Consider the following 18,653-nt stretch of genomic DNA (forward strand, 5'->3'; position numbering starts at 1 on the left):
ATGACTTTCTGGGCTTTAAAAAGGCAAAAGCTCTCACCAATTTGCTTACAGTTCACATTGCTGTCTCTTTCTCCCACCAGAATGTACACGGGCTTGTGAAACTTCTTCACCCACCAACTTTCCCTTTTTAACTTCTAATTTCTTTCAACTTAGGCAGTTGAATGTTAGAGGAGATTGATATTTTTACAAATACTTGCTTTGGAAAGATAGTGGGTGATCTGAAAATTTAAACCAGTATCTTGTATCTTCTGTAGAGTTAAAATATTTTAATGCTTGAATAAATACCTTTTTTTTTTTTTCCCTTCAGATCCAGTTTTGCTTATGGAATTGTTGAAGATCTGAGATCAATGAAAAAACATTCTCGCATGCAAAAAGGGATACTTTTGGTTTATCTCTTTTAAAATAATCCAGTTTGGCACTTGATGATTCATCTACAAGATTTCTTTGCTGGAACCTGAAGAACAAAGTGCTTTTCAACCTGTATTTCTGTAGCACTATGACTAACTGTAAAGGCAGATCAACCATCTCCAAAACAAATAGCAAAGTTCATGACAGAGAAGGTTTTGTAAACTGGACCATAAATCTTAATACAATTCAGTCCGATAAATTTTTGAGACTGCTTTTGAGTATGGTTCCTGTTGTTTACCAAGTAAACCAGGATGAAAGGCACAAAAAAGTGAACGGTGTTTGGCAAGATGGATCACAACCAGCAGGACACAATTTTAATGTTAGGTCTGAACAACACACAGAGTACCATCACTTCTCAGAATCAAGTTTTCAGGGTAGTAACGGACACAGCCCATCTAGCTGTAGCCCTAAATATGATGATTTTTCCAGTTATAATTACTGTGATGGAATGGACGCTTCAGAAACAGATGCCATGTTGCAGGAAGACAACCTGTCTAGTGACAGTAATGAAGACATCATTGTGGAAGGAAGTAGGAAACAACCCAAAGAATCTAGTAGTATTATGGCATTACAGATACTCGTACCTTTTTTGCTAGCAGGATTTGGAACTGTTTCTGCTGGCATGGTTTTGGATATTGTACAGGTTGGTATTTGCTTTGGAAGATGTTATTTAACAGGCAGTGTGTGAGGTTTATAATTCTAATGCATTATACTATAGATGTTTACATAGGGAGGAGTAATTGGGTCTGTGTGTAGTTTTGCTGCTATGAACTCATCTTAAACAGTTCCAATGTATAATTTGGAATTGTTCAGTTCTTTGTAAGTGTTGTCACTTAGCCGCAGTGAACTGGTGAATAAAACTGTTACCTTCTCCTTTAACTAAGGATAGAAATATAGTAATGGTTCAAAATTCTGTTGGTGCTAATAAATGTATACATACTCAAGTGGGAGCTGGAATTAACTGTGAAGCTGCAATACATAGGAGTGAAAAAAATATTAGAATAATGTCTTGCATTAGTTTATCTCCTTGTGTACTTCAAGTCTGAAATTTTGGAAATCAGGTATAGATTTCGTTCACTATAATTCATATGGTATACAAAAATGTAAATTACATTCCTATGTTATATGAAGTTAATATGAAGTTATTTAGAACTTCTTTGAGTATTCAGGTGGGTGTAAGTGACTAAGATAAAACAACTTTATCTGAATTTTGAGACTTAAGTTTCATAATATTTTTAAAACCTGTTTTGGAGTATTACATGCCTAAAGTCCTACTGATGCAGGACATTTTTTGGACTGGTTTGTAGCTTAACGCAGCTGTAGGTCTCAGCAGCATCTCAGTGGAGTTAAAAGTAACTGTTTAATATTGCATAATTCCTTGTGCAGTGATATTTGAAGAAAATTCTGAAGAAAATAATATTTATTGGACTAGCTTATTTTCTTGCTTTCTTTTTTTTTTTTTCATTTCAAAGACTATATTTATTTGTATTTCCTACTTAATTTATGTTTTTTTAGAAAAACAGAAATTTCTTGTAATTCCATACCTCATGGATTCTCTCTCCCTGTATGAGTGGATTCACAGATAAATATTCAAAAATATGAAATAACAACAATAGTCAAACTGAAATACAGTAGAAAAGTTAATGTTTTGTTGTTTTCCTTTGTTTCATGCAGCTGTAGGGTTTTCTTTAGCTACACTTCAAAGTTTACAAAGTTCATTTACAGAAGAGTAAGAGGTGACCATCTTTGTCATTCACAAATCTTGACAGTGTAAAGGAAGCTTGGACATCAGTTAATTGCAGTGAAATTACACTTTTATACATCAAGAAAAATGAAGATAAAAGTCGATGTGCAAATTTTACTGCTTACTTTTTCCGTTTTACACCAATCTTGTGCTTTGTTCATTTTCATTTTGCCAACTTATTCTTCGTACAGATGCTTTGTTTGTACTCTGTTAATTTATGATTTACTGTGTGCTGCAGCATGGTGGTCAGCCAAAAGAGGCAGTTGTTGCTGCTGCCACTACTGGTTTTCAACTAAATGTTTCATCTTGCCTTCCTTCTGTTAAGGGAATGTGTTTGTATAGCTGGTTTTTGAGCTTGGCTGAGGTATCTCTTAATTTTTCTTTCAAAACTGTTCGATTTCCTGGTCCAGCTCACCATGAATGAGTGAGAGCAAAAATAAATAGCTAATGTCTGTACTATCTTTTTCACCTTAAACTAAGCATTAAACTGTGATATCAAGATCTTGAAATGTGACAGAACATGTTTTTCAAATCAAAATTTGAAGACAACAAACATCCAAAGCTTGTTTTTTACACACAATTTCATGACTACTCTTTCCCAGTAATATATATAACTTGGCATATGGGAAATTCTCAGATCTTGAAATTTGAGAATTCACTCCTTTTCTTTTGATTACAATAATATTTAAATTATTGCAAATCCATGAATACAAAGATAATTTACATTTTGTTAGTTTGGTAAATGATTGCAAATTAAAGATATGGATTGACAGACATACAAAGCAGCACAGCATTTCGGTGCTGAGAACTCAGTGCACAAAACATTATGGAAGAGTTTGTCTTTGCTTTATAAAATCTGGGTTTTGGAAAACTATACTCTTCTAAATTTCACACTTAGAAGTAAAAGAATAAAGGTAAGTTGTTTTCACTTACTGGCTCTGTTCATTTGAACACTAATTCCTTGCTGTTTCTACATGAGGTTTCTACACAGCTGGAAGGGAGAAGATTAAAATCTTATTGTAAATTAAGAGCAGTCATAGCACCTGGTACTATTTTAAAGTCATGGGGAAAAAAGACTTCAAATTAATGACATCTTTTTTTAACTAGGTTTGTTCTAATGCCAAGTTTTATATCACTTACTTTTAGTACTCTCATCTCTAAAGTAGTAATATGCAGTCATAAATCTTTTTTATCTGGGCAGATAACAGTTCTGGCTTTACTAATTTCAGTCTAATATATAAAGATTGATTTATTTTTTTTTAGGGGCTTAAGTTATGAGTTGCAGAATTTTTTTAATACTTTGCAAATGGTCTAAGATAATTTTTCAATTGAATGTTTCCCACTGTATCCTTTATATATAGCATTGGGATGTGTTCAAGAATGTTACTGAAGTTTTTATCTTGGTTCCTGCTCTTCTTGGTCTCAAAGGAAATTTGGAAATGACCTTGGCATCCCGGCTCTCAACTGCTGTAAGTAACTCTCTCTTCCCCTTTGCTCTTCAGATATATTTGAAAAGGAAACGTGTCTTTGGAACACAAGTTTATAGCTTAATCTGGCTGTTACGAAAACTCTTCAAACCTGTTATTAAATTGGCAAGGTTAGAAAGGCGACCCTCTATGTAATCTCCATATATAAAAATTTTACTTCTTTGGTCACTTTTGAGTCATAATTCAGAAAAAATAAAATAGATTTTTGAGATTTACATTTGCATTTTGTAAGGTTAGCAGATCTCTTTGCCCTTGATGGAGTTTGAGTAGGCTAACAAAATGTACATGCTTTGAACACAGTTTTCTAAAGACCATTTATGTGGCACCAAAATAAAGCATTGCTAATGTTGCTACTCCAGACTTTGGTTGATCAACTGTAAGAAATTATTTTGTTGCTTTCTGGCGAAGCAGAATCATAGAATGGTTTGGGTTGGAAGGGACCTTAAAGATCATCTAGTTTCAACTGTCCTGCCATGAGCAGGGACAATTCCCACTAAACCGGATTGCTTAAGGCCCAATCCAGCCTGGCCTTGAACACTTCCAGGGATGGGGTAGCCACAACTTCCCTGGGCAGCCTGTTACAGTGTCTCACCACCCTCACAGTAAAGAATTTCTTCCTAATGTCTAGTCTAAATTTACCCTTAGATTTTTATTATTTTTTTTTTGTGGTGGCTTTTTGGGGTGGTCTGCTTGTTTTTTTGTGCATGTCAACTCCATAACATAACATAACAACATAACATCTTTTTTTATATGTCTTCTTTCTTACATAGTTGTCATAGTTCCATCCCTTCCTTTTTCTAGCCTCAGCGAGCCAGATTACCTTACCATACAGCTTATTTTTTTGTGTGTGTGAGTGACTATAGTGAACAGAAAGTTCAAATAACATGGCTAAACTATTTCTGGTGCCTGAACTAGGTATTTCAAAGATACTGCCTAATGCAGTGTTTCTCCTTTGTGAGACAATTTTTCCATTCTCCATCAAGGCCCTCCACCTTCTGCCTGTTCCTGCTTGAGTGAATCTTTCTAGAAATCGTTTGGTCAAAGGTGTATGTAACTCCAGATGAGACCTTACTATAGGTTTGTAGACTAACACTTTCCTATTTCTCTTGCAAATTTCTCTTGAAACTTTCTAGGTTTGTGTATGCTTATTTTCCTAGCAGTGTCAGATTTAGACCTCACAGTCCCTTTCTGATCAATGACTGTGTCCTTTTTGTGTTTGTCCTTTGGTGTTATTTCCAGCTGTCACTCCCATCTTCTGGCAGAAATGTTACTAGTCCATAAGTGCATGACCTTGCATTTCTACAGTTGAATGTAATCTGTTTCTTTGCTGTAATCCTCAAGGTCAACCAGTTTTTGTACTGTATCGCAGAGCTTTGTACTGACAAGGTCTACCAGTTTTCTGTCATTAATAAATTTAACTGCTGCATTATACAGTTATTGCCCAAATTCACATCATGACAAACATAACCCTAACAGTTCTATGAAGGTTTGCTTGTGTCATTCCCATTGATTACTTTTGCCCCAGATCCATTCTTTCATGTGTAAGAATTGATGTGTTTTGTTATATCATTATCAATGACAGTCTAAGCTAGTCTTGTTTTCTGCTTGATTTTAATGCTCTTACTTCTCTGACTATTCTTACTGTTTCTTAACAATATTTTGTGTTTGAACTTTATTGCCTTTACTGTCAGGCATGAATACTTTTTTAAAAATATTTTTTATTTTATTTTATTTATTTTTTTTATGTTGACCTGTTGCTTGATTTGTTCCTGACTGGTACAGTTCATGGCCTGAGGATTGAAAGTGCTTGCATTGCATAGTGAAAAATACATTAAGTCCAAGAGCTACCAGTGCCTTACTGAAAGCTCAAAAAAAGTCAGAATCGGCTCCACCACTTCTGCTTTAGTAAATGAGATCTTTAAGTTTTTTTGTCTCAGTTGAGCTTATGACCTGTGTCAGATCATGACTCCAGAATTTCTTCTCTGGACCAATTAGTAGCTGATGTCTCCATCCTAACCACTGCTATCTTGTTTGTGAATCTTGCAGTGGACATTTGGAAAAGGGTCATGCAAACCCTTTTTGTGCACTGGGAATCACTGTGCACTGGAATGCATTGGTTCACATTAACCATCAAATGTATCAAAAGTCAAGAAGTTGATCTGCCTCTCATAAACACTGAAAAAGGGTACTGAATTTTCTGCAACACTGGCTGTGTGTGGTTAACTAAAGTTAGCATCACGAGGTTCACACAATTTCCCCACAGCCCAAAATGGCATCCTTAAGAATATACCATTAATTTAGAGTTTTCGGTGGATGCCTGAACATTATTTTTTCAGAGCCAGTTTCTCCATTTGAAGCCAAAGCTCCTACCAAGACTGAAACAACAGCCCAATCTCAGAGGGCTTAATTTGAGGATTGTAACTAGTGCCATTTACCACTGTCATTAAGTCTCACCAAGACATAAATCAGCTGATGCTTCAAAGGTTTTTACTCAAGCATGCCATGACAGCTTCCTCCGCAGTAGCAGAAATTGTTGTATGTTTGTCATGGCCAAATCATGTTGGCTGGTTCTGTGCATGTCGTTTCACCATGAAAGTTAATTAACTGGCTACAAAGAGGGCAGTGAAGTGTATGTTTCTTCAGAAAATGCTATGTGGCAAGTGGGAGCTCCAGTTTCTTTGGCATTGCCCAAAGCCACCATCACAGCACCACTGGCACCAAGCTACTTCCCAGATTTGCATTTTTACAGAGTTGTGTTGTTTGGGTTGGGTTTTTTTGTTATTTGTTTGTTTACTCTCTAATGCCTCGAATTTCCTTGTATGATCTGTCTTCTTTGAGAATCATGACAGACCCTGGACTAAGTTACACAGATGACTGAAATACTTCCTGGGACTTCATTAGTCATGTTGTAAGTTCATTGGATACCCTTCACAGGGAGGATGAAGAGACTTGTCATGGTTCAGTGAAGATTCTCTCCTTTGCCAGTAGTGGTTCTAATTTTTTCTAGCTGGTGCAGAGCTCATCAGTAAATGTTGTAGAGTGTGTGTGTGCGTGTGTGTGTGTGTGTGTGTATGCGCCAATGCACAACACCATGGAGGCCTAAGAGAACAATACTATGCAAAATAAGAACACTATAGATGATACATTACCAAGATAATGCTAACAAGATTATGCTTAGGTTTTATATGTGAAAAAGACCAGAAAAAATGGCTTCTAACTTTCAAAGAGCCTTCTAACATTTTCTTACGTATTTTTTTCATGCATTGCACCAGTTGCAACGTGCACAGCTCTGGGAGGTGGTGGATAGCCAGCCACGTGGCCCTCAGCACAACTACAAAAGCAAGAAAATACACAAGAACTTAGTATTGTTTCTGTTTGTTAGTTAAAAAACAAAACAAACCAAAAAAGTATGGAAACCTATTACATGTAACTTCTTAAAAGTGACAACTTGGGCTTAGTTGCCTTGATTGCTTTGCATCCCCTAGGTTTTGAAAACAGGTACTGTGCCATATTGTATCATTCTTTACTGGAGAATTTAATCGAAAAGCTTGCTATTGGACCTGCAATTTATGTGTCAGTTCTCTGAGACCTCTATGAAAGAGGTTATTCCAACCTTTGCACTCTTCACATTGATTTCATTGACCTCGGCTCTCTTTAGCCATCCAATCTTTGGTCCTGTCATCCTCATCCTAAGTTAAAACTGAAGGAGTATATTAATTCAGGGCATATCCTAACAGTTGTTCGGAGGCAGTTGTATAATTAGTTTTCCTTTCTCTGACCTACATTTGCAGTAGCTGGCTCCCCACCAGATACTGTCTTTACATTAAATGCAAGACTGTGCCCCTGTGAACAGCTTTACTTTTGATGAGGAAATTTCTACACATTTCAGCTCTAGAGCTAATTCATACCCTTCTTGCTCTGTTAGCTTATAATTTCATCTGAATTTGTAGACATGTCTTTGCTCTTGGGGCTGTAAACTAATTATTTTTACTCCATTGTAATTATGTAGTCAGCCAAAAAGTAATATCTTGTTAGAAAGTTTATGTTGTCCGTAATATATCTGGTTTCAAGTTTTGTCTGATCACCTTCTTTCCTCTTTTTGCCCAAATTCCTATTTTGGCTGCTTGTTACTGGTCACTCACAATTTCCCATCCACTTCAGTAGCAGTCATTTCACTAAATATGTCTCAGGACAGTTTTTTTAATTTACCTCATGACATAGCTTGTACTTCTCTTTAGTGTTAATGTAAACCATTCTCCCTTCCCCCACTGCTGTGCTGGCAACTGTGTGAGGTGGACTGAGGTCAACTGCCTATTCAAGTACAATATTTATATTGTGTGTTGTGTATTCTTCAGCTTTGTTCTGTAGTTTGAGTTACTCTTGTTGTCTTGGTTTGCAGTATGGCCTTTTCTCTCTATGCCTTTTTCTTTTTTCAATGAAGAGAAAGCAAAAAAAAAAAACAAAACACAGCACAAAACACTTATCCAGTCATCCCTGCAAATTTATGCAGACTCTTTTTGACTGTGTCTTATCAAGGTTAGGCATTAGAAATTTAGGTCCATCTGTTCCACAGTATCACAATAAACTTGTTCCTACTTTATGGAAATCTGCAGCTGAAAGGAGTAGTCTTGCTCTTTTTCTCTCTTCCAAATCCTAAGAACATTTGTGCATGGTTACATGGTTGCATGTGGTGGATCAGAACCTTTGGTAGAAGATAAGCCCTTTTTGCTCCCTGAAAACAAGAAAAAAGTGTTTTCCATTAAACCAGCAAGCAAATTTATGTTGCCATGGACTCACTCCTGGAGTTGGTAGATGTGGTTCAAGAAGGAAAATGGGAATTTGTAGCTGATAGTAGGGAAGAGAAGACCTATGCCATGTGGCAGCAGCTCACTTTTAGGTTGGATTAAGTATTTTGCAAGATTACTGTTTTCACAGGCATTTTTTGGATAGTTTTCAAAAAGCTTCTTCAAAGGAGAAAAAGAATGAAGCTCTCCATAGCCTGCCATTTTGTATATTTATCTTATATATTTAAGAAGGATGCAAAGGAAATTCTTGTCTGCACTTGCTTAAATATTGCTGTAATATTTATCTTTAATGCATGTATTTGTGGAGCTTGGACTGTACTTTGAACACAGTAAAATATTTATATTGTAGATTGAGAGACAGTGTCTTTATTAGATTTCTAAGATTTTAAGTTAGCTTTCTTTTAATACTTTTCTCCTTGCAAGTCACTACTATGACAAAGTGATTCAAAGGGGTAAAGAAATGGAAGTAAAAGCAACTGGAATGGAATTATCCAAAGATGGAAAAAAAATGCATTAATACCTTCCGTGTTTTGATAAGTGTGCTGAGTAATTAGTATTCTATGGGAAAAAAAAAACAACACTGAAATTTCTGTTTAACATGTAAAATTATTCAGTTATCTCAAAAGGGGAATTATTTTAAATACACTCATACTGCAGTAAGTACTGTTCTTCAGATCTTATCCTCTAATTCAAAAATAAATAAATAAATAAAAGTAGGAAATACATTATAAAAATGTATGTATGTTCTTTTTGATTTCTTAAAAGAATTTATTTGCTATCTTTCCAGCTTCTGCCTTAGGACTGGACTTATATATATATGTGTCCACACCCACATGTATCTATACACTTTTCTTTTGGGTCTTAGAATTTAAGAGCCATAGGAATAGGTTCAATCTAAAGTCACTGAACACTGGTAAGTTTCCCTTTCAGCCATGGATCTGACCGCTGGTGGTGCTTGGACATTCCTGGAGTGTAAGGTGGCTGGTAGATCTTGCATGGTAAACTAATGTTAAACCAGTTACTACATAAAACTGTGTCAAGTTCTAGCTATAGAAAAAGGATGCAGACAGGCTGGAGAGGGTTCAGAGAAGGGCTACAAGGATGATCAGAGAAGTAGAAGAGCTGTCATATGAGGGTAGACTGAGAAAACTGTGTTTGTTCAGCCTTGGGAAGAGAATGCTTCGGGAAGACCTTATTACAATGTTCCAGTACTTAAAGATGGATATTCCCTATTTACAAGGAGTCACATGAAAAAGACAAGGGATAATAGGCACAAGTTGCTCCTGGGGAGATTCTGATTGGACATAAGTGGTAAATTTTTCACCATGAGGACAGTCAACGTTGGAATAGTTTCCCAAGGGAAGTGGTAGATACCCCCACACTGGACAGTTTTAAGTCTCAGTTTGACAGGTTGCTGAGACATCTCCTATAAATTATAGTAGTATCTAGAAAGGTTCGACTAGATGATCCCTGAAGTCCCTTCCAATCTGGCGTTCTATGATTCTGTGATTCTAAGTTTAACTGTTTTTCATAACTTGTAGTGTAAGTACAATTTTAAATAAACAGCAATACTTGACTTGAAAAAAAGTTGGTTTTAACTTGCTTTTGAAATGTCTCTTTTTTTGTATGAGTTGAATTATTTGTGGGTTTATGCCTTGTTAGTACATTTTCAAACAATACAATTTTAAAGCCAAATGTCTGAAATTATTTTGTAATTTTGACAGGTAAATATTGGAAAAATGGATTCTCCCATTGAGAAATGGAACTTAATAATTGGCAACTTGGCCTTAAAACAGGTAAATATAAGGATAAATATAAGTTATTGAAAAAGTCCATCACAAGCCTTGGGAAGTGTGGAGATGGACCTTGTTAAGGGCAAACTAAGTCTACTACACTGGCTTATATTTAACCAACCATGTTTCCACAAGTAATTTTTTTTAACAACTGTAATTCTTTAACACAATACGAGCTTGTATTTATCACAAGAAGAGGTAAAGTATTCTTAGTTACTGTACCAAGAATACTTAGTTTTCCAAGTTTTTTGAGAGAGGATCGGATGATTAGAGAAAAAATTCAGATTTGGCAAAACCTATTAAATTTGACTTCTCAAATGTTTTTAGTGCTATATTTGCATTAGATTCAGTGTTTAAAGGAAACACGTAATAGAGCATTTGGATAATAGGCAATATTTTAAATAGCTGGTTCATTTGAGGAAAGTAGCATTTGTTCTCCAAAGCAACTGTTTCTTAAGATCAAGAAGTATTTCATGTTCATATTTCATAATACAACATTCTCAAAAAATATGTGAAATGCTTATGCTGCGACTTCATGTTTTTAAGTGAAGCTTTGGTTCCTGGTAAATCCTCAGCTTTTTTTCCCTTATTTTACTTTTGTTATTGAGTCTCTGTAATGTTGGTAAGGCCTTTTCTACTGGCATAAGATTCTTGGTCATCCAAGGTTATCATCCTCTACAAAATGGATAAGCCTGCTCCCTTTACCCCTTGCAATTAAATGTAGATAGGAGGAAAGAAAAACAGAAAACAAATTTGTAGTCCTCTTATGTCTATCAATTTTAAGAATTGTTCATCTTCTCCAGGTTCAGGCAACAGTAGTTGGTTTTCTGGCAGCAGTGGCAGCAGTTATATTGGGCTGGATTCCAGAGGGCAAATACCGCTTCGATCACTCAATCCTTCTGTGTTCTAGCAGCGTAGCAACTGCCTTCATAGCTTCTCTTTTACAAGGTAAAAGGAGTGAGCCTGTTACTTTTTACACTTATTTGGTTTTCTGTAGATGCTGAATTTGTTATGTTACTATTCCTTAACAGTTTAAATCCAGTAAGGTAATTCATCTGAGACACGGCTGAGGATAGGATGCTCTTTTGCAGTCTGCATGTTTAATATGCAGAAAAACAGACCTTGTGTATTGCATTCTTGTCATATTCTTTGAAACAGTTTGATTTACATGACCTTCTGCAACAAAAATTTTCTTGTTTAGATTTTACCTAATATGATAGAGAACTTTTCTTCCCTGCTTTCGATGTTTATTATTATACAAATTATATTCTTAGTACTAAACTCAAGTGTGTAACTAAGCTCAAGTGAGCCTGGATGTTAGCTCAGGTGAATCCAAACTTCCTGGTTGCCCATACTGCTTACGTGTTGGTTTGTGCATTGGTTTATATCTGAAATGAATGAGTTGACTTGTTATGTGAAGCATTTGGGCCATGTTCAAGTCCCCCTCTGCACAGAGTGCCAGTATCTGTCCGGAGCCATATGGCCTGGTGAATTTGATTATCTCTTCCCAATTGTCAGGAAACATTTAAACATAAAAAACGGTAGGGGGATAAAAAGTACTTCTACTTATGAAGTGTTTAATGAAAATACATAGTCAGTAGTCTTAATAATAGTAATTCAAGTGAAATGCTTAATGTCCCTTTTTTCTTTTTAACTAATTTGATATGCTTGCTTATGCGAAAATTACAGAATTGTTAACACTTCGCATGGAGTAAAAGCACACGCTTTTTTTAGTGACTACAAAGCTGTTGAGTTTGATCATGTGCAGAATTAAGAGCAGTAAGAGAACTGGGGAACATGAATGCATTTTTTTTCCATTTTCATGTATAATTTGAACATCAGGAGAAACTTTTGTTGTTATCTGGCGATGAGCCAGCACAGGAAATTACTTTCTAAGATTCATCCTCCTACACATGAAACAGGTTCTTTTGAAATATTGTGGTCCTACAGAATCATTTCTTTTGAGAATTTAATGGTGTGTAATTCTTTAGGCAATTTCTCTGAAACTGAACTCCTAGTGTAGCCTACAAAACATAATAATGCTAAAATACTTGAAAATTATAATACCAGTGTTTGAAAAACTCTTTGAAGTAACATATAGAATTGTTTAGACAGTTGAAGCTCTTACAGGTATTTTACAATGAGAGAGAAATTACTTAAGTTATGCCAAAGAGGACTGTTAATAACAATGTGCCATTTATTTTTAGTAAACACTTGCATTCTGCAGGGAAATGCCTCTTAAAAAGGTACTCTTAATGTTTATAGGAAAAAAACAGAAAAAAACATCTTCAATTTAAAATGTTTTAACTGTATGGCAAGTAACATTTTAATATATTATTTAGTTTTTAATTTATTATGTAACTTCTTGATTTTTTATGCTAAGTCTGACTGGAAATATTGCATAGTATCGGATGTCAGCATATTTAATTTTGTGTTGTTTTCAGCCTAATGTAATTTAAATTTCAGTTAGCTAAAATTTATAGGGTGTAGAAATAATACATTGCATTTTTTTTTCTTCAGGAAATGGCTTATTTATAATTTCAATAGTGCTGATTCTAATCATAAACAAAACAGTTAATTGTACAGATGCTTCTTCATTTGTCTGTGTGTATGCTTACTGTATTTTTAAAATATGTAACCTCATTTTTTAAAATGGCTAAAACTTAAAAAAAAAAAAAAAGACACCAGGCAGGTGGGAAGAACCATCATCTTGGGACAAAAGCACTGCCTTCTCTTTTATCAGGTTTGAAAGTGCCATTATCTTGGAATTTTCTGTGGAGCTACAATAGTAGATATGCTTACTGTACAGTCTTCTTTGTTGATTCTAGGAATAATAATGGTTGGAGTTATTGTTGGGTCAAAGAAGACTGGTATTAATCCTGACAATGTTGCCACTCCTATAGCAGCAAGTTTTGGAGATCTTATCACTCTTGCCATACTAGCATGGATAAGTCAGGGTCTTTATACTTGCCTTGGTAAGTATGTTTCTAAGTGTCTTTTTTGGCTTAGAAGAGTGTGGAGAAGACAGAGTGGGGGGAGGTTTAGAAAATCTTGGTTTGACTACCTTCTTTGTCAACATTTCAGCATTCTGTATGACCTTTTTGGAGATTATAGAAGTCACTAACCACAATCTACTAATATCTGAAAGTCTCTGACAGTATCACAGTCAATCTACATGTGAATTAGAAAGTGTAGTTGCAGAACTTACCCTGCTTTTTTTTTTTTGGGAGGAAACCTGTCTTCATCCAGGTTTTCTTGAATGCTCAGCTCTAAATAAATATTTGCTTCCCAGAGCCCTCTTCAGGTGTCCTCCCTTCAAGGGGGAAGGAGCTGAATTGTCTATCTTGATCATCTGCTGGGAGAGAACTTTTTTTTCCTGAGTGTGGTTTTAAACAAAATTCATATATATCTTGAGCTGCAGCTATGCCCAGAAATCAAAATAACAGCAATTTAAGTACTTTGAGTTACAACAGCAAGTTTACAACAAGTATGTATTCAAAGCCTCTTCTTCCAGTTGCAGGCAATGACACAGGAATGATCAGACAAATACGGTCTGTTAATACATGGCTTTGCAGCTCATGTCACCACAACAGTTTTGGCTTTTTTGACAACTGGATGGCCTATACAGCACTAGGCTTGCTGGCACCTCATGGGAAACACCTTTCTCAAAGGAGAGAGGGGGTCTTTGCACAAGAGATTGCAGGGCTGATTGACAGGGCTTTAAACTAGGTTTAAAAGGGGGAGGGGAAAGTAGCTGGACATGCTAGAGAGGCCCCTGGGTGTAGTAGCCAAGCACTTGTGGGGCAGTATGCTACCATTTTTGAAAATCAGAAGGCCTGCCACCCTTCAAGAGCAAAAACTAAGTGCTTGACTCCCTCACTGAAACGCTTATACACCACTGCACGCAGTGTGGGGAATAAGCAGAAGGAGTTGGAGAACTGCATTAGGTTACAGGGCTATGATATGACTGCATTTACTGAGACATGGTGGGACAGTTCCCATGACTGGAATGTTGTCATGGATGGCTATGCACTTTGTAGGAAGGACAGACCAACGAGGTGAGGTGGTGGAGTTGCTCTTTATCTACAAGAGCAACTGGAATGCATTGAGTTCTACCCAGGGCAGGAGGAAGAACGTGTTGAAAACTTATGGGTAAGAATTAAGGGACATGCAAATGTGAGCAAAACTACTATGAATGTCTGCTATAGACCACCAAACCAGGAAGAAGATATTGATGATGCCTTCTCCAGTCAGCTGGAAGTAGCCTCTAGATTACATGAATGATGTGGGAGCCCTGGTAACAGAGGATGCAGAGAAAGCAGAGTTACTAAATACTTTATTTGCTTCAGTCTTTACTCATAAGACCAGCCCTTGTGAATCCTTGGATGCAAGAGATAAAGCCTGGAGGAAGGATGACTCTTCACTGATCAGTGAGGATTGGGTTAGAGATCAGTTGGGTAAATTGAATGTGCACAAGTCTACGGGCCCCGATGGGATGCACTTAAGTGGTGAGAATGCTGGCTGATATTGTTGCCCTATCACTCTCCATCCTTTTCCCAAGATCATGGCAAACAGGAAAGGCGCCTTGAGGACTGGAGGAAAGCCAATGTCACTCCAGTCTTCAAAAAGGGCAAGAAGGATGATCCAGGAAACTACAGACCAGTCAGCCTTGCCTGGAAAAATGATGGAGCATCACATTCTGGAGGTCATCTCTAAGCACATGGAAGAGAGGAAGTTATCAGGAGTAGCCAGCATGGATTTGCCAAGGGGAAATAATGTTTGGCTAACCTGATAGCCTTCTATGATGTTGTAATTGAATGGGTAGATGCAGGGAGACCAGTGTATATAGCCTACTTTGACCTTAGCAAGGCTTTTGACACTTGGAGTCCTGATGGACAAGTTATCCATGGGGCAGCATTGTGCCCTTGTGGTCAAGAAGGCCAATGGTGTCCTGGGGTGCATTAGGAGGAATGTGTCCAGTAGATCAAGGGAGGTTCTTCTCCCCCTCTATTTGCCCTAGTAAGACCACATCTGGAATATTGTGTCCAGTTCTGGGCTCCCCAGTTCAAGAGGGATGGGGATCTACTTGAGAGAGTCCAACGGAGGCAACAAGGATGATTAAGGGACTGGAACACCTGCCTTAGGAGGGAAGGCTGAGAGACCTGGGGCTATTTAGTTTAGAGAAGACTGAGAGGAGATCTTATTAATGTATATAAAATATCTGAAGAGTGGGTGTCAAGAAGGAGGAGCCAGTCTCTTTTCAGTCATGCCTGTGATAGTACAAGTGGCAATGGATGCAAAGTAGAGCAAAGGAAGGTCCACCCCAACATGAGGTAAAACTTCTTTACTGTGAGGGTGACAGAGCACTGGAACAGGCTGCCCAGAGAGGTTGTGGAGTCTCCTTCTCTAGAGACTTTCAAGACCCATCTGGATGTGTTCCTGTGCGACCTGCCCTAGGTGGTCCTGGTCTGGCAGGGGTGTTGGACTCAATGATCTTCAGAGGTCCCTTCCAACACCTAACACTCTGTGGTTCTGTGATTCTGTGAAAGTGAAGCCTAATTTTAGATAGATTTGTGCTTTGCAATTGCTATGACGTTTAAATTATTTATGCAAAACTATTGTGAGTTTCCTTTTGATTCCTTTGAAGTGCTTTCCAGCTCCCTCTGCAAAACCTCTTTGTTTCCCCATGTTCCCTAGCTTTCAATATGTTTCATCATTTCATTTCTATCTCATTTTCCTCACACTGTGATGATTCCATGTCTCCCTTCTGTTCCCTGTTTTATTTTACCATCATTTCCGTCTGCTTTCCTGTATACAAAGTAACCACTTCCAACTTCTCCAAGTAATGGCCCTACTCTCTTCTGTTTTCTTTTTTTGTTTTGTTTTGTCTTACAAATTTGGTGACTGTATCTCAAACATAAATCTGCTAATGTAGCTATAGCTTTCTTCAGAACAGCAGTTCTGTTATGAAAGATGAAAAAATGTAGAACCACCCTGAATAGCTGAGCAGCAAAGGAGAGGCCTTTGCTGATGACTGACTACACAGGGCAACAATCTAATCCTACTTCATGCTTGAGTTCTGTCTGGCTTCTTGACAGATTTTTACTGTTTGCTTTTCCACTAACAGCAATAGTAAACAGGTAGATTACACATAAACAACTCAAATTTTTTAATGAATTACTTTTTTTCAGCCTGTTTTCTTCTACCAGTTATATGTATCTTCCTACAGCCCCTTCAACACTTTTTCTGATTTCTAGGACCTGCACTGTCTAAATCCTGCTCTCTTCAAGGAGCAGACCACTGAAGAATGGTCATTATCATAATGTTTGCTAAAAATGAAAATGCCTGTAGATTTTATTAGAAGTATGCTCAGATAGTAGCTGATGTAATTAAATGCTTGATTATCACAAAGGAGATGTAGGCTTGGAAAAAGAGAATGAGGAACTAAAAAATCAGTCTGTTTTTTTTCCTGTGTCTTCATCTGCCCCATGAATCATAGAATTGTAGAATCATAGAATCATTTGGGTTGGAAAAGACCTGTAAGATCATCCAGTCCAACCTTTTACCTAACTCTACTAACCTAGCTCTACCAGCCCACTGATAAACCATGTCCCTGAGCACCATATCTGTACAATTTTTAAACACATTCAGGGCTGCTGATTCAGCCACTTCTCTGGGAAGCCCGTTCCAGAGCTTAATAACCGTTTCTGTTAATAAGTTTTTCCAAATATCCAGCCTAAACCTCCCCTGGCACAACTTGAGGCCATTTTCTCTCATCCTGTTGCTAGTTATTGCCCCTCTCCCCCCTCCCCCTTGTTATTTCATAACTATACTTATATACTTTATATTCTTTTAATTTATTTCTCAAATAGTTTCTTTAGATACTTCTCTTAAGGAAGTTTATAGACCTACAGTGAAAAGAATACTAATAAAGATTTTTTAATATTTCTTCTTTTCTCCTGATGAGAAGTCTGGAGAGAAAGCTTCTGTTCTCATTAAATTTGGTGTCTCTAGCTAATGCTAGGACTGGGATAAAAAAAACAGAATTTAGAGCCTGTTTATCTAGGTTTATTGCTATGCCCCAAAGTCTTACTAAACTGAAACACTGGTTTATTCTACTTAAAATAGATTTCAGGTCCCATCAATTGATATTTTTTATTGGAATTAATTCAAAATTAGGGTTTATGCTAGTCCGTGAAGTGCCTGGTTATTGGCCTGTACTAGCTGTCTGGGTAGGTGTGGAGTTGCAAGAGGTTGCTAAATTTGGGTTAATACTGAGGTAAGATTTGGGGTTAGGATTATGATTGAAATGTATTCTAGTCAGGCCTGTGTCTGATATAAGTAATTAATGCTAGACTTCAGACTTTAAATGTTAACTAGTACATATTTCAAAATAAGTTTCTTAGAAACGTATGGTTTTTAAAATGTTGTTTCGTAAATTACATTGCAAAGAGTATGTTAGTGATTTTTCATTTGTTTCCTAAATCTTTTCCTTACGGATATTAGTTTATGTATTTGCATTGTAATGTTCTCCATATAATTACCTAAGGTGAACCCATATGACTCAAAGACAGTACATCATTAATACTGAGTCATACTGGTTTTAAACAGCTTCCTCTACTCCTTGTCATTTTTAAAAATCATGGCCACAGGCTAAACTTAATCACATGTGCTGGTATTTTAATAGTAGCTGGGTCTTAATAGTAGCTACATTTGTAATTTGTAAATAAACAACACCTATTATTTGGTGACTATATCTAGTACTGCTTCTTACGCTTTATATACATTTCAGATAATACAAGGGGTTTTTTAAGAGTAATGATTTACTACCAATACTTCACTTCCTCCTAAAACATAGGAATTATTTTTTTAAATCTAAAAAAACCCCCAAACCCCCACTAAATTCCCAAAAGAAGATGGGAATATAAACTTGGAATTCTTTCTTTCACACAGGTCCAGAAATTAACATGTCTAGTTACAGATGGCCTAACGTATCTTGGAGGAACAAAAAAAGAAGTGGGGCTCAGTTTGAACTGAGCTACTTTTGCAGCTGTCATGGCTGCTCACATTTTAGTCAGCCACTGCAGTTGAAAAGTAGATCCCACACAGGTAGGGTGGGAAGGATTAGTGCACTCCAGTACACTTCTAAGAGTTACTTTGAGTTATCTTTCTATATGGTTTTCTGGAAGTACTTATATTTTGGCGAGATATGTTATCTAGTTACTTCTAAAATTACTGCTTCTGCTCTTTTTTTTTCTTTCCTTCCCCAATGTCTTTGTATTTCTTAGGAAACAGAGAGTCTTTCTGAAGTAAGAACATATCACAAAGTCCTTGGAAATGTGTGGTTTCCAAGATGCATGTATTTGAACCACGAATAGTAACAAGGAATAAAAAAATGGAGTAGCTTCAGCTCAGA

General features: G+C 36.7%; 1 protein-coding gene across 1 annotated transcript in view; it reads left to right on the forward strand.

The window, feature by feature from the left end:
* The first annotated feature begins 357 nt into the window (after positions 1-357).
* The window catches only part of SLC41A2 (solute carrier family 41 (magnesium transporter), member 2), a 49,624-nt gene continuing 31,328 nt past the window's right edge, over positions 358-18,653 (forward strand). Inside the window, exons 1-5 of the mRNA XM_010005791.1 lie at positions 358-1,051; positions 3,514-3,621; positions 10,169-10,240; positions 11,041-11,185; positions 13,066-13,212. Coding sequence (XP_010004093.1) covers positions 497-1,051; positions 3,514-3,621; positions 10,169-10,240; positions 11,041-11,185; positions 13,066-13,212 — 1,027 coding nt within the window. The 5' untranslated portion in view covers positions 358-496. The remainder of the gene's footprint in view (positions 1,052-3,513; positions 3,622-10,168; positions 10,241-11,040; positions 11,186-13,065; positions 13,213-18,653) is intronic.

This window comes from Chaetura pelagica, unplaced genomic scaffold (genome assembly GCF_000747805.2).
Source record: "Chaetura pelagica isolate M959 unplaced genomic scaffold, ChaPel_1.0 scaffold79, whole genome shotgun sequence".
NCBI classification, from domain to species: domain Eukaryota; kingdom Metazoa; phylum Chordata; class Aves; order Apodiformes; family Apodidae; genus Chaetura; species Chaetura pelagica.